Source organism: Seriola lalandi, unplaced genomic scaffold (genome assembly GCF_002814215.2).
Source record: "Seriola lalandi dorsalis isolate HSWRI2012SDOR001 ecotype SW California unplaced genomic scaffold, Sedor1 jcf7180002054614, whole genome shotgun sequence".
Classification (NCBI taxonomy): domain Eukaryota; kingdom Metazoa; phylum Chordata; class Actinopteri; order Carangiformes; family Carangidae; genus Seriola; species Seriola lalandi.
In genome coordinates, this window is record NW_019525167.1 from 403,176 (window position 1) to 419,966 (window position 16,791).

At 41.9% G+C, this 16,791-nt stretch overlaps 1 protein-coding gene across 3 annotated transcripts in view; it reads right to left on the bottom strand.

Moving 5' to 3' along the window:
• The window catches only part of pot1 (protection of telomeres 1 homolog), a 59,793-nt gene that overhangs the window by 5,209 nt on the left and 37,793 nt on the right, over positions 1-16,791 (bottom strand). For all 3 annotated transcript variants that reach the window (XM_023419955.2, XM_023419954.2, XM_087177605.1), the window contains exons 11-12: positions 1,580-1,764; positions 1,173-1,285 (exon numbers count right to left, since the gene is read on the bottom strand). In XM_023419955.2, the coding sequence (XP_023275723.1) occupies positions 1,173-1,285; positions 1,580-1,764 (298 nt within the window). The remainder of the gene's footprint in view (positions 1-1,172; positions 1,286-1,579; positions 1,765-16,791) is intronic.

Below are 16,791 nucleotides of genomic sequence, written 5' to 3' on the forward strand. Positions count from 1 at the left end.
ATGTTCTTTTAAACTGAGGATGCAGGAAAATTCACAACAGATCAAAATATATAAATACTGTGCGAACAAGAACCTTTCACAGGCGGAGAACAAATACGGAAATAAATTAAGTTTTAAAGCTGGACCTGAGATACACAGTATGTTCTGTATAATAATGGTGGTACATCAGTGTCATGAACTCAAGATGATGTTTTCTCCTCGTCTTTCTTCACCTGCTTTAAACTGATCTACTGCCAAACTGTTTGTTAATGTAGTAGTACATTAAAAAAGAAGTTTTGTGCTTTTATTGCAAAGAATCTTTGTCTCAAATGTTCTGTCCACTCAAGAGTTACACAACAGACCTCAGGCCTGCAGGTCTGAACACAGACACAACCCTTTCTAATGTGTCTGTCTGTCCGCAAACTCTTTATCTTATCCCCAGTGAAGCGTGGGCTTTTAGAAGGAACTGCTAGCGGAGGCGGCTCCCTGCAGCATCCATCCATCCATCCATCATCCATCCATCTTAGTCACACAATGGAAATATTTTGTTTTCAGCAGCCATGCTAGCAGCTGTGTGAGGCTCTACACACATACTGGTGTTTTGGGCTAAATGCTAATTGTCAGCACGATAAACAAGCGGCTAACATGAACAGCATGAAGGAAGAGAAAACATCTGCTGTCACTAGCTTTAGCGCTCAAACCTGAGAGTCTACAGTCATGCTAGCAGCAGGGGGAGATTTCCGCTATATCAGAGCTGTTTTCCAGAAGTATTTTTAGATTTTAGAAGAGAGGAGACTTCATGGATGAGGATTAAATGGTTGGTTTGGCAAATGAGCTTTTGGTTAACCGCCACACACCTGCTAAAGAGCAGCACATGTCTCCCATGCCACAGTGAGTATGTAGGCACAGTGATGCTGTGAGCTAAGTCAGAATGCTAATGTGTTTAGCAGGTATAATGGTTATTTATTCCACCACTTGTTTAACATGTTAGCATGCTAATATTCGCTACATAGCACTATGACAAAGTAGAGCTAGAAACTGATGAGAGTGTTATTAGTTCTGGACTAAATGGCTGAGCCGCCTCTGGAGTCTCCTTTAATCAGCTGATCAGAGGTGATGCGGGAGCAGCATCTAGTGGTCGTGAGAGGAACTGCAGCTGCTGATCGGTCAGGACACCAGAGAGTTTAACTTACAGAGCTGTTTCACCTTGGTCGACTCTGGGGGCGTGCTCCAGACCTCCAACAACTCTGAGTCGCTGAAATCAGAGAGTCTGTCCTCGTGATCCTCTGAGAAGGTCTCAAGGGTTCTACAGACACATGAACAGGAAGACGCTTTTACATCACCACCACATAGAAACAGAAATACAGTGAATAGTTCTGGTGAGCCGAATCGCATACTGCTATTCTCATTCATTCAAACATCTACATATAAAAACAGAGAGAGGGACGTGTCGGCGAGGGTTGATCTTAAACCTGGATTAAATCCTGAATTTTTAAATCTTCTTCCAAACTTTTGTTTTCCTCCAAAAGTTCCTCGTTAAAGTTTTCCACAATGTCTTTATTTTTAGCCTCAGTATTTTTGTCCCCGTCTCCTGCTGTACCTCTTCAGCTCCTGCACGTCGGGGCTCGTTTCTGGAAGAACCCGGATCCCCCTGCCGTACGCCGTCCCACCGTGCAGGTGAAAAGCCAGGTGATCCACCTCCTCTGATTGGCTGCTGGTGAGGCCGGGCACCTTACTGGATCCTGGTATCGCTCGCAGGTTGTAGATCCTCAGGAAGGCTCCAGGCTGAAGGAACAATTACAAAAACAAAACACAAAAAACATTAATTAAAGATCAGAAATTATTATTTAAATATCAGAAACAACAACTTTTCATCCCTGTCAGGACAAAGCTCTTGACAATTGTCTCTCAGCTGCCGTCCAAGGTGACAGCAGTCATCAGCAACAATTTGGGGGTTCAGCTTCCCGCTCAGAAATACTGACATGTCCGACGTTAATCGCAGGTTGAACCTCTAACCTTGCGATTAATGGAGCACCTGCTCTCCCTCCTGAGCCACAGCCGCCTCCACAATCAGACACAACAGATGAATGTTTCCAGTGAGGAAGCTGCTGCAAAGGAATGGTAAAAATTCACGACACATTAAAAAATAGAAATGTCCAGAATCTGTCCTGCAGAGGCACAGAAGACAAGGTCAAAACAGCAGCAGAAATTTGTGTCATTTGTCTTTAAAACCTTGTTTAAACCTGCAGCAGCAGAACAATCAATAAAAACAACATCCGACATTTGCCTTAAATGTCTCATTGTTTCTCTGTTTGTGTCCCTCTCATGTAAGTAGCAAGGAAAGGATGCGAGGAAAGGATGTGAGGAGAGAGGAATCGAAGAAAGAAGTTTTTATGGAATTGAGACGACCTCTCCTCCGTCTGAAGCGGTGTCAGATTTTGAGGGCGTTGGCACAGCTGGATCAGTCGGTTGTTATGCCTTGTAGTTTGTATTTGAGAGGACAATTTGATGTACTGTGGAAATAATAATGTTTATATTGTGAAAAGAACCTTCACATCACAGTTTGTGTTACTGTTCAGACAAAGCGTTATTTATTTTGTAAATTATTTGCATCAGCAAATGTTATTGATATTCTACTAAAGCGTTGTGTCAGACTTCTGCAGAGGATGGTGCCCAGCATCCACACAGTAATCTGTGCAGGTGTTCCTATTTTTCTGGTCAGTCAGTGTAGACTTCAGCAGGTTTTAATCAATCAGCAGATGGCGATGTTGCACCAGACTTACAGTCAGAGCGGTCACAATGCTTCAGACGCTGCTCAAAGGACTCAGTTTTGGAGGGTTTGTCATTTTTGTTTTTCCTCTCCGTCACGACGAGTGTGCTCTGACACAAATCTGTCCTCACTCTCATCAGCTAACACTTCACTGGTCGAGTGTCAGACGGATTCACTCTGTTCAGAAATTCCACTGAAGCCTTGACACAGGGAGGGTTCAGTCGATATGAGGCCCGGACACACACATATATATGACCTTTAATTGTATTATAGCTGGAGAGCAGGAGAACGTCTCAGAGAGTGAATCCTCTATAAGCTGTGGCTTCTTTTAAATCCATTTTCTCCATTTACTGAGTGAAGTTTGAGTCAGTGTCAGGGTGGATTAACAGCTGATCTCCTGAGGCCTCTCCTCTTCTGAAGGTCCACAGGAAGAGTGGAGAGATTAACTGGGAAGACTGGAGAGCTGCCACCACTTCCACAGAAGCATTTCATTATAACTGGAATCATCCTTTTATCTAGAATGATTTCCACACAACTGGAGGTTGCTTTGAAACTGACACATGGGAGAAAGCTCTGGCGTTTTCATTTATGTGAATTCAAGAACTGAAAAAAAAGAAAGAAATTCACTTGGTTTTGCTGTCCCTATGTCGCTGTATCAAGATCTGAGGACGGGAAGAATCAGGTTAAGAAAAAGTGAAAGATTAAACCCACGAATAGACTTCAAGAAAAGAGAGATGACAGATTATTTACAAAAAGAATGAATGTGTCCTGACACTGTCTCAACTCCCAATGAATGATAATGTTCCTCTGTAACTGCTAGACAGGTTTGACTCATCTACTTAAAAGGTGAAAATATCTAAATGTTGTGTTTATAACTTGTTTCTAACTGCACATTGACTTTTAAAACACTTATTGTGGGTTATTTTGAAAGGAATTGACTAAAAACATTGTCCTTTAGATATAAAGACTTAAACGTCTTAGTCTCAGTGAGTTTGGACTGAACACAAAGTGAATTTTACATGGGCTCAGAAGTCAGACTTTATTCACTCTTGGCGGTGAACCTCTGCATGAGTTGAAAATGTTTAAACTCAAGAGACGAATCACACTAAAGCCAAAGCATGTTCCAACTAGAATCACCGCCTGATGGTTGTACGCCTTCGCCAACCAGCAGGAAATATGGTCACAGTCTCTCCTTCCTGAGTTACAGCATTGAATAATGACCAGATGTGTTTTTGCAGAACATTATGATGTCACAGTGACGTTAACCTTTAATCATTTGATATAAAATGTCATCACTTAATTTTTATCCTGATACACATTTGGGTTAAATGTCATAATCAGTGTCTGAATTAGTGAGTTATGGCCAAACAACATGTTTTGTGAAGTCACTGTGACCTTGGCCTTTGACCTTTCACCACCAAAATCTCATCACTCCATCCTTGAGTCCAAGTGAATGTTTGTGCCAGACTTGAAGAAATTCCCTCATGGCGTTACTGAGATATTGCGTTCACGGGAATGTGACGGACAGACGTCAAACACAATGCCTCAGGCCCTGGCTGTCGCCAGCGTGGAGGCATGAAAAGGAGAGAAAATGAAGAAAGATTAAACTCTTGATACATTCAGCCTCAGACTGCCCTCCATCCCTCGGCCAACCATCTTCTACCAGACATGAATCATCTGTCATCACTTGGGGGAACGTACCTGCTTTTATTGTTGCAGAACACTTAATCCTGTCAAAGGACCGGAGGATTTTCTAACGCAAAATCTAAAAATAATCTGACTAGTAACCTCATTATATTCTTTTAAATGAAAATCAGCTTCCATTAAGTTGAATTCAATGCATCAAAGGCCACATGAAGAACTCTCCTCTTTTTCTTTGGGTGTATGTTTTTGATTTAGTTCTCTCCATCTTCCGCAGAGCTTCCCAAGTACATAGAAACTCTATATTTGAATATGAATTATAATTAAGATCATATAAATCCCACTGAGGCACGGAGCAAACAATGAGTCCAAACAGACAGTATTTTTGTTTGTAGAATCCCAGACTCTGCCCGGGTTTCATTTCGTCTCCGGAGACCTGGATGTTTAGCAGATTGATACAGAGGAAAACAACAGTAAGTACTCACGAGTCTAGCTGTGTTTTCTCAGAGCTGCGTGAGAGAGTTTAGCTGAGTTTACTACCGTTTGTGTTTGGAAGCAGGTGTAAAGAGAAATGAGAGAGTGACTAATGCTGAAAGATTGGGAGAAAACACCAGAGGACACACAGCAGGGCGAATAAAGGTGGTACCATGTGGTGTTGGCTCTGATCCGGCCCGGTCCAGCTTATTGTCTGTATTCACATATTAAATTCTCTGTAGCAGCCCCGAGAGGCCAGGTGTGTTTATAATGAGCCAACATTCAGCTGAGAGAAGCAGCACTAAGTTTAGACCAGAACATGACTCATCTGACCAGAGGACCAAGGTCACGCTGCGTCCAAGAGTGTCGCCGACTGAGGACGACTTTGCAGATGAAGTAGTCGGAGCTGCAGGTCGTACAACAACTTCTTCTAGTGACAAAACTCTTATGTTTTCATTTGAATTTGCTCTTTTGTCTCTTGATTTGCATAAAACTGCTTCAAGAACGATTCAACACAATCTCCCTTTGGTTTTTTTTGGTAAATGGACATGATATGAGACAAAATGGACTCCCAGGTGTCCCTATAGAGACACTAATAAATTCCCAGGTGTCCATGTAAATGTTTTGGCTTGTGGTCTTCATCAAGTCATGACCCTGATTTAGGGTTGCTTGTTTTGACCTTTGTCAACTGTTTCCTGCCTCCATTCACCAAGAAAGTTGGCGAAGTTGGTGCCAGAAATCCCTGTTGTGCTTCTGGACGATAACAGACTCTCAGATGTCAATAACGGACTCCCAGGAGTCCACAGAGAGAGGACAGAAAGAAATTATTTTCCCAATTTGGTGTGGAAGAACTTGTCTTGCCTGCACGGAGCCCTGACTTCAACTCCATCCAACACCTTTGGGATTTAGTGGAACGCAGACTGTGAGCCAGAGCTTATCACCCAGCATCAGAGTTGGACCTCACTCATGCTCTTTTGGCTTAATGGGGGAAAAATACCTGCAGCCAGAGTCATCACAAGAGTGGAGGCTGTTATTGTTTGCCTGCTTTCAGACCAATGAATCACTGCCCCCATCGCACATTTATTCTGTGACTCTGTGATGAATAAGTCTGGTGTTCGGTCCTGGGCTCATTGACGACCATTTGTACAGGGTGGAGAAACAATCAACCAATCAGACGTTTGTGTCTTTCAACATAGCAAGTATGTAGAAACACAAGTCATCCTTTTAAAGTTATGTTCCAGCAAAGACACGGCACATTACAGACTCAAGTTGTGACATTTATCTCTGCAGGCTACGAGCCGGGTGTGGCACAAATTGCGACCTTTTTCAGAAAGACAAGAACAATGTGAATCCTCACGTTGCACTAGAAAGGTCCAGAAGAATGCATCATCTACTCACCCTTTCCTCAGTTGTAAACCATAGTCTGGTAAAAGTCCAAGCACAACTTTCAAAGCCAATACGCCCATGTTTCAAACTTTTCAGCGCTTGTTCCTCCATTGGTCTTTAAACAGCGTATGCAGAGTTGTTGTTTTACTGTTATCAATCAACTGCCAAATTAGTCCAGAAGATAGCGACGATGACATGACAAAAAATGAATAGCCTGTTCATTGCAGTGCTGTAAACATACATACACATACAGCCATATTCCTGCTACAAGACAGTTAAAAAAATACCCAAGAATAGTTTCCATAGACATAATGATTTATTTTCGAATCTAAAAAACGGCCCCAAGCAGAATCCCAGCACCGTTCAGCCATGAATTTAAAAAGAGTTTTGTAGAATATATATTTCTCAAAGTAAGGTTGAGAAAAATGATTGTTGTGGTATCTCAGGTTTTGTACCAGCAGTGGTATTAATTTAAAACACCAAGCCCGACATCAGGAGGTGTTAGCCTGTTGTGTCTCCTCTGAACCATTAGTACAAGTTTCAGTATCAACACCCAGGTCTGGTTGTGATGTGATATACTGGATTTAATTGAGTGTACCTGAACTCCAGCAGGTGAATACTGCTGTCTTGTTTTCTTTCTTTCTTTTTCATATTTTAGTCCATGAGCTACGTATACTTTTCACTGCTGGTGACAATGTTTCTAAAGCTCACTCAGTGTGTCCTTAAATGCATCAGCAGGAGGCTAGAAAAGTTGTTATTCAGTCAGTCAGTCAGTCAGTCAGTCAGTCAGTCAGTCAGTCAGTCAGTCAGTCAGTCTTATCTCTGGTTCAGAACGGCAGCGAGAGGACACACCACATCCTCCCCTGTACTGGCCTCCCTTCACTGGTTACCAGTCAAGGGGAGAACTGATTTCAAAGCACTGCGTGGACTGGAACCGGATTACATCTCTGAACAGCTCATCCCACCTCCACACCCCTGAGATCTGCTGACCACTCACTGCTCTCCATTCCACGCTCCCAGTTAAAATCCAAAAGGTGATGGAGCATTTTCCGTTGTTGTGGAATAGTTTGCCACTCACCATTACATCTTCCCCTCCATTGATATTTTTAAAACCTGTCTAAAGACTCATCTCTTTTCTTTGGCCTCGTGTCATCATGAAGACGCGACTCACCACAATCCACCTTTCTGATTTTGGATTTTATTGGTTTTCTTTGCAATGTCGTTGTGTTACGACTGTTTATGCTTTTCCTAATTAATTTATGTCTGTGTTTTTATTTGATAGCAATCATCAATCAATTAATCCCATCATTTAATCTCTCTGTAAAGCTCTTAGGTCGACGTTTGTTGCATTTAAATCGGCTCTATGAATAAATTGACTTAACTTAAACACACAGTATGTAACTTCTTCCGCTAGCGGCCTCAATCAAAACAAGAGCAAAAGTCGGCGTTTTCATATTAAAAATCAGTGTTTCACCAATGCTATTAACATTTACTCAGCTTTTTTCCTCTGATAACTTCAGATTCAGACGCACGGTGACTAAAATCCGTCATCTGGTTTAAATACAAAACGAACGAGGTGTAAAAAGCATATCTTTAAAAAATGAAGCTTAAAACTGGATAAAAAGTCAATGCTGACCCTTCAGGCAGACAACCACAACGCCAACACATGCAGAAAAAGGGATGTGATGCCATTGTCATGGCGACCAAATGAAATTCATTGTTACCATAATTAAAATCATGCAGAAGTGGAAAGTTACAGATTATAAAACTCACAAAGAATATTTATTTATCATCAATAACTAACTATTAGCACTTGTTTGTCATTTGTAACTGCAGGTGAGTGGAAGCCTGAATTTAGCCTTATTTTACATAAATGCTACAGATGTACAAAACATATAAAAACAGGGACTACTCTACAGAATGGTGTTTGTAATATCAAGAGAGTCATTTTCTCAATTTCCTGTGTGAGGTTAAAACAAGTTAAAGTTTTCATTAGACCAAGATTACCTGAGAATATTTCCTTTTCAATGACATAAAAGCTCAGGAGAAAAGTGGAAATCACCTCATGGATCCATCATTACTACAACAGTTGGCATAGCAACTAACAGTTGGAGAATCGGTGATATTGTTAGCTTTGTGGTCGGCTTTTTCAGATCATTCAGCTTCAACCAAACTTATAGTATGAAAGGCACATTATAATTATCAGCATCTGCACGAGGGGCGTTCAGGGGCTGAAGGACACGCTGGTCCACAACTCAGAGTGCGATCAGCCTCTATGACAGAAAATGGCTCCCTGCAGCTTCCCCTGCAAAAACACCATTTTCTTTTTAAAGAGGTTGAGGGAGCAGAGTGGAGCAGCCTGTGGCGGCTTCTGTAAGTACTTGATCTGTATGAAAACTAAACTCTCCACCGTCCACCCACGGCCCGTCAGCCGAGACGACGCTGCCGCTGTCTCGTGGTATTAGTGCTGCTCGGCTGCTCAGTAAAAAGAGATTCCTTAAAATTCTTAAGATTGCTTTGGGCTTCCACGGCTTCTCGTCAAGCCGAGGCTCAATAAAGCAGCCAAAACATTTGTGCCCTTGCTGAGAAGAAGAAACATTCATTTCACACTTGCGTCTTTAAGGAGCAGCAGGAAATGGACTTTAAAAAGCAGACAGATACGGCCCGAGTCGACAGCAGGGCTCTTTATGCTGGAAAATCAACTTGATGGGGAGGAGAGGATGTGCCCGACTCAAATACACTTAATGCCTCGACTGCACTCAAACATTAAATAAAACAATCAAGGACAGGACACAGAGACTGTTTTCATTATTCAATTATCAGTTAATACTTTTACAATTCACCAATCACTTCTAGAGTGAGATCCATTCATGTTATCACTGATATATCATTATCAACATATTTTTTGAACAATAACAATTGTGAGAAAGGTCATTTAAAAAACAGGGGAAGTGTTTCCATTACAGTCTCCCAGGAAACTGGTTAGAAAAGAAGGTGAATCAGATACCAATGCATCTCTTCTCCTCATCAATGTAGCCTTTGCTGTGTGATTTTCATGGTTTGTTTTCCCTGAAGCTTAATAAACCTAAATGTTGTATCAAATAAAAATAAAGATGCTTTATATTTCAAGTGAGGTGGTGCCCCTCCATTTTAATCTGCTTTGTGAAACTCAGATTTACATAGTTTGTCCACCAGGGAGCACTGACAGGTTGATTTTTAACTGTAAAATGTAGAATAACAATGAATAAACACTTAAAAATAAAATGGCTTGGCCTCAAAAAATCCAGTATCAGTCAAGCTCTAATCCCTAAATGTACATAATGATGAAATATTCCCCACAGGAGCTGAACTGGATTTCTTAAATGTGTTTTTTTTCTTTTAATACCACCAAATATAAAACTCTTAAAAATTGTGAGAAATGTTGACAGCTACAGCAGCTGAACAGCATCAACACAATGACAACCCAAATAACAAATCAAAAGCGGCCGCTCCAGCATCGGTGTCAGGACCCTATTTCCAACAAACTCAGGGAGATATCAAAACCCAGCAAATTCCTTGATCACATTACTGCTCCCCAGAAAATGAACTCTTTGGTTTTTAATTCCTTGGTAAGGCCTTAAGAGTAGCCCCTGGTCACAGACTTAAAGACTGGAGAAGCGACAGGGTGAAATCAATGACGACGGCCATGGACAATCAAAAGGTGTCCCAGCAGCACCGTGTGGGGGGTTCGACAGTTTGACTCTCCAGATGTCCTCGTTGGTTTAAAAGTTGAGCTTCTAAATAAATGTTTGATCCTGGAACGTTAAAAGTTCGACTTCGGCACCAACATAAATGAGAAGTCCTAAAAACACTCATAAAAGCTCCAGAAACTACACTGACCTTGTGATGAGATGAGCTTTGACGACTGCTTCGAGCACATCGTTGGTATGTTGTGTGTTACGTCCATCACTTCGATACTGTGGCTGACTGTGACCGCGTATTGATTTTCCAAAGCACAACCAAAGTTTTTTGTCAATCGATATGAGTTTTATGAAAAAGTCAGATGGTCATCACTGTTTTCTATAAAGGCCTTTTATATTTAAGTCGCCTCCATATTTAACATCCTCAGTGAACAGCAGTACAGCACCACATTACAGGCAGGTTTTAAAAGTTCCTCATACCAGCTGGTACTAAACTGGGGATGACTGGTTTCCAGTATCATGGATCTTCGCCACAGCGAATGGAAATTAGAGACACTCACTCCTCAGAGAGACTTTTAAGCTGGTTACTCACTGACATTTTCATTAATACTTGTGACAGCAGTAATTGGTGACGGGTGCTTTGCGTGACTGAACTGTCTTGTTACAATGCCGTAGATGTGTAGTTTGTTCTCAGAGCTCTTTGGGAAAAAAAAAAAAAATCTTAATCTCAGAGACTTTCTGATTAAATAAAACCAGAAGACATCACTTCAATACTGAGACAATCTGTTTGCGTAGAGGGATTTACTATGATGTCTGTTTGTTCACCAATACACGATGTCACTTAACCGCTAGTTTATTTACTGTTCAGAGAGGTTCTGTGTTGTGTAGTTTTCTGGCTCCTTCATGAATAATTGAAGGAGGTTGAGGCGATCTGAGAGGACCGCCGTGAAGTCAGATTTCTGCCAGGGAAATCCAGACCCTCTCAACGCTGAAAAATCTTCAACAGCTTGCTTTTATTATTCAAAATGGTGATCAGGCTTGAAGCATTTTATTCTACATGAACGTAACATTCGTTCTCCTGCTCCAAAGGTTGACAAAGAGCCAAAAGAACAGACTGACACAGGAAAATGGTGGAAAATAAAAGCTTTTTAAAACATTTTTTTTAACTTTGCTCCTCAGATTAGACATTACACCCACTCACACAGAGATAAATCTGTCCAAAGATGTATCATCTAAATAAACGATCTGAACATGAAATGAAGACAGACGAGAGCCGTGTAATGAAGCGTCAGACTGAATGTGGATGTGAACTCTCGGTTGTTCGAGCGACGTTCTGCTGCCTTCCCCAGCGCCAGGAGAAGCAGCGTTTCTGTTGCGGTCTGTGGTTTTTTCGGGGGGGGGGGGCATTTTCTCTCATAGCTGTGCTCACTAAACAGAAAACATTCACTGACATGGAAATGTGCACTTGGTCAACCGTGAGTGCTAAAAATGAGATAATGAGCGGAAGCTGTCGGAGCTGAACGCAGACCGAGGAGATCACAAGGACGATGTGAACAAAAACAATTAATGGCTCAAACTTTCTCCACAATGATTCAGGATGTGGCCATTAAATAAAAAACAAAACATCTAGTACTGAACTTAACGGCTGATCCAAACCTTCCACTCTGGACATGGACACGAAGCCCTGACAAGTGGTTGTTCATGCTTATGTTATACTGGAGATACACAGTATCCAAAGAAAGATAATGGTTGATATGCACAGTTCAACTTTACTTTTACATTTCACATTTTCTCATTTGGCAGACGGTTTTATCCAAAGCAACTTACGAGTGAGGGACATCACTAAAGCTCCGGTGCTGCAGGAGACCTTGGTGTATGGGCTAAGTGCTACATCTATTCAGTGAGTGCCAGAAGAGATCAGGTGAAGAATTGCACAGAAAGTGCATAGCAAGAGCTCTTTGGGTATGTTGCGGTGTTAGAGGAGTTCGGAGAGGGGGTGCGCTCGGGAGAGACGAGTCTTCAGGAGATTCTTGAAGACAGAGAGGGAACGCTCCTCGCTTCACTTTTGTCTGAGCATTAACACTTCAGATATTATTCTCAAACCTTTGGCTGAGGATCTCCACATTTTAATTTCTTATTTGGATGAAAACCAACCTTTGCCCGTTTGACTCTGCGGAATATAGATAAAGTTGGTGTCTTGAAGCAACACCGCCATCACTGCGGCGGCAGGGTTGACTGCCTTCACACTGACAGTGGAAGCAGAGAGGTTTGGATTAATCACAGCTGACATTTACCCCCCCACCCCCATCCCGAGAGATAAGAGTAGCCTGTGTGGCTGTAGAAGCTATCTCATCTCAAAGCACTAAAGTGGGATACAATAATAAAATCAACGCACCGCTTCCTTCCGACCTCGATGGCGGAGGAATTAAACCTGAATGCATTACAGGCTTGTAACAAGAAGAAATACTTCTGTCCAATAAAAATATGAATCAGCAACAATGAGACTATAAAAAGGACCTAATGGAGATTTAATAAAGACAAATTGGTTTCAGGAAGCAGAGGCTGTGGATTGTGGGTTTTATTTTCCGTTTTATTTACAGAGGGAAGATCTAACCGTCTGTCAAAACCTTGTTGAAGCGTTTGGATTATAACCTTTATATCAACAGGATCTGCTCGACCATATTTCCACTAAACTGTATGTGTTGTGTCAGAGACCAAACCTCTCAACACTAACTTCACATTTACTGCAGCCTGAGAGTGACTCAGTATGAAGCAGATTCACAGATATTCCTGAACACTGGGGCTGGGAGATAAGACAATCTCGATAATCAAATGTATCTGTTCTGCATTTGGGTCAAACCTCATCTGCACACTCGCTCTATTAGGCTACAGCAATGAGGTTATGTAGCCGACACGTGCAGGGGCAAAAAACAGGAGAATAAAAACAACACGTGTTTGGAAACATAAAATTGAGCGAATCTGAGGAGAGATAGATTTTGGCGAACGCTTATCACAAAACATCCGTGATTTAGAAATGGCTCAGATTTCAGCTGTAACAAACTATTGTTTGGTTTATTTAGGATTCCATCCTAAACTGAATATACCCCCCCGAGCTTCAATTAAAAGGACGCCTGTGGCGTTCACTCATAAACAAAGTTTGTGTTTCCTTCCTCATTAATGGTATTAAATGTACATATCGATAATTATAGTTTTTGCCATATCCATCTGCCCCACAAGGATTCAGACTACAAGCAGAATCAGAAGGAAAAGGAAGTGTGGCGAGTGGAGAGGCAGGTAAACATCTGGGCCTCAGATTCTGCTAAGACAGAAGGGAGGATTGCAAGAGGGAGAACGGGGAAGATAAACGGAAAAATGAAGAATGGTGGAGTCAGGAAAAACTAAAACTGAGAGATGGACAAGTGGATTGGGAAAGACAGATAGAGTTAGAGAGACAGTGCGGGGGCGAACACAGGCGAGAGGAAGAAATGCACGAAAAGTGACGAGTTCATCAAAGTTTAAAGTTTAAGGGCCGATGTTGCTGAATTCAGAATTCATCGTACCAGCAGTGGAGCTAACACTGAACACTAAAAAGGATGTCAATGATTCATTGATTATCAATTAATTTCCAGTTCGACGGTCAGAAAATGTACTGTAGTTGTCTGTATCATCCAGCCGAGCCTCTAGGTGTCGCATCATACTGTTTCATTAGATGATGTGTTCGCTGACTCCCCATAAGGGCCACACAGATTATAAAACACACACACCAAGGAAGAAGTAGGTGGCCGTGTGGTTTTCTGAGCTCACGTTGGTGGTTGTGTTGATGAAAACTGCAGAATAATGTTGTAAAAATTCCATGGATTTATTGTCTGGTGGTTGTCCTGTTTAACTTGCTTTATCTTGACTGTACAGGTTATTATTAAGGTTTAAAGTTATATATAACTGAGGGTGTGGTTGCTTTGAGTGACAGGTGGATGAGCCGGCATGAACAGAAGTCTCAGCTCCACACACGCCCCACCTCTTTGCCCATTTTTGGATTGGCTGGGAGTTACGGGGGCGGAGTCAGGCACTGCCAAGATGACAACGGTGGAGCAACTCATTCTGAGCTAAAAAAAAGAAAAAACACTCTTCAGAAACCTATGGGTGACGTCACGGAGGCTACGTCCATCTTTATTTACAGTCCACGATTCAAAACATAGCACCGACTTATGTCACAGAGCAGCAAGAAGCTGTTGTCAGGTAAAGAAAATGGGGTTTGTTTACATCATTCGATATCGAGCGCATGTGGCTACAGTAACTAAACTGAGCCAACGGGCAGAGTTTTAATATCTGACTTTTCCGCGGCATGCTGCAGGTTGTACAGACGCGCTGAGTGACAACTGAAGGAGACCGTCAGATGTTGAAAGGTATCAGCAAACAAGAAAATGACCTGCAGGGAGAAGAAGTCCTGCACTTCATATGGGGTTTCAGCAAAGGCGAACAAGTTCACACGTGTGAAGTGGGTTCAGCTTTGTCATTAACATTGGGTCTACACAGTCTGCATGCCGAGATAAGGACATTTAGGTTAGGTTTTACTAGAAGATACAGCAGCTTATTTCTGTGACTCAAATGAAACCATCGATACAAAAGTATCACGTACAAACAAGGAGATGCACAAATTGTATTCGTATGCATAGAGCCCTCGAGCGCAGTGTGGTATAATCTACATGCTCTTCCTCTCCTCATACAGGCAGATTTATGTGTTTCTGCAGATGAAGGTGGAGTAGGAATGACAGACTGACATAAGGTTTCTTCCTTTCTTAAACAAGTACCATTCAAATAAATGCTTTATCATCCGTGTGTGTTTTCACTAAAGGAATCAATGATGTAAGAAGCAACACACACACACACACACACACACACACACACACACACACACACACACACACACTGCCGCCCTTCTCCTTCTCCTTCTCCTCCACCTCGCCCTCTTGTTCTCGGCTTCTCCTTTCATCATAATGGGCTCCTTTCTCTCCTAATGGCCTTCTTCTCACAGAAACGCCTCAGTTGATTTCACACAATATCACCGATGATTCAGCAGAGGAGCTCGGTAATTGGGGGAAGTATTCCTATTCAAACACTTCTTTGGTGGAAAGGCTCTCAGTGTGTGTCACAGTGTTTGAGTGTGAGGTGAATTGACTGACGCTTGTCAAAAACAACTCCAATCAAAGTGACTTTTTTTTACCCACAATGCAGCATTCTGGGCTTTTTTTAAGATAAGTGTTTTGAATTGATTCTTTTTCCCCCATTTAGAGTTCAGTTTAGCGCTGAAGTGACCATGTCAGCCAAATGTGATCATATAGCTCCAACAACAAATCAGAGCCATTGTGAGAAGTTTATTTCGTAAGGACTTAAAGTTCCCATATTATATAAAATGAGTGAGTCTATATTAATACTGTGAAAGTATCAAAGCCTCAGTCCACAGAGAAATGCACACAGCCTGTATTCAGAAACTGAGCCTTAAAACCAGCCGTCAGGACTTCTGGAACTTTGTGATGTCACAACAAAGCAGACACCGCTCTCAGCCACACCCCAAAGCCCCGCCCTCCTCTCTTCTGATTGGTTACCATGATAATACATTAATATGCTGAAATCTAGTGTGTCACAACATAGCATTTAGCATGTTAGCTCTTTGGATAATAACACACAATACACATAGCTAAAAATGCTAATATTTAACAGCCTTCATAACATCGGTGTGTTCATTTTCAGATTCACAAAAACAAAAGCTAAAGTCTTTGTAGTTCTATGTGTAACTAATGGATTCATAAAACTGGCATGTTTCAGTGTGAAGCTAAGGTGACACTGCCTTGTACTTCGGGGGAATGAAATACCTGGTAAGGTGACGGATTTCACCGATATATTTTGGTCTGATACGATGGTTCCCAACCTTTTCTGTTTAGACACCTGAAAATGTTACATTATCCTGTATATCACAAGCAAATAGACTGGGAATCAGGGAAACTGTTTACTGTGGTACTGTAGGCACCAAAACACAAACTCACTCCTCCACAATTATCAGTTTACACAACATGAGCAAAGACATTTTATTTCAAAACTGCTCTGTGTTTAGGAGCAGCAACAGAATCTAAATTTAACCCGATCCTAATTTAATTTTTACACCTCAGCTGTGAGTTCTCACACATCTGACGGTGTCTTCATACAGAAAAAGACAATCTCTCACTAGCACCTCAATCACACGGTGTTTTTTTTATCTCCTTTTATCAGGTTCTGCCTCTCTTTTGTTATCAATGTCTCAGTTCACACCAAGCTTATCGGGACGCAGATAAACGACTGTAAATACAGAGGTGTGATCAGTCCAACGAGACCAGATTCTGCCGCCGCAGTGTTTCCCACAGGCTCAGATGCAGTTGAGAGAGGGAGAGTGTGACCCAGGTGCAGTGAAGAAAAACAAAAGCAGAAGACTAAACGAGTCTGGATGAGAAAATGGTTGGGGACACACTGTCGACACAGGTTGTCTATTCTTCAGCGAAAACTTGAGGTGAGAGTTTAACTGTCAGCCTTAATGTGTGTCAACAGCTGTATGCTAGCTAAGGTTAGCCTCAAGGCGTAGAAGGTTTACTGTTGCTTGGCAACACCGTCAGCTGTGAAAGTAATGATGTAAAGATAGTCATGACTAAATATCAAACCTGTTTGATGTTATTGGGGGCAGCTCTGATGATCCTGCGAGTAGTTCGGGAGATATAAGAGCGGATCTGCGAACGCCTCACACCTCCAGATAATCAGGGCCGAACATTGGTAACAACAAAGGTCCCAGACCAGATTTCTCAGAGGACTGAATTTGGGTTACATCGGCCCAAATTG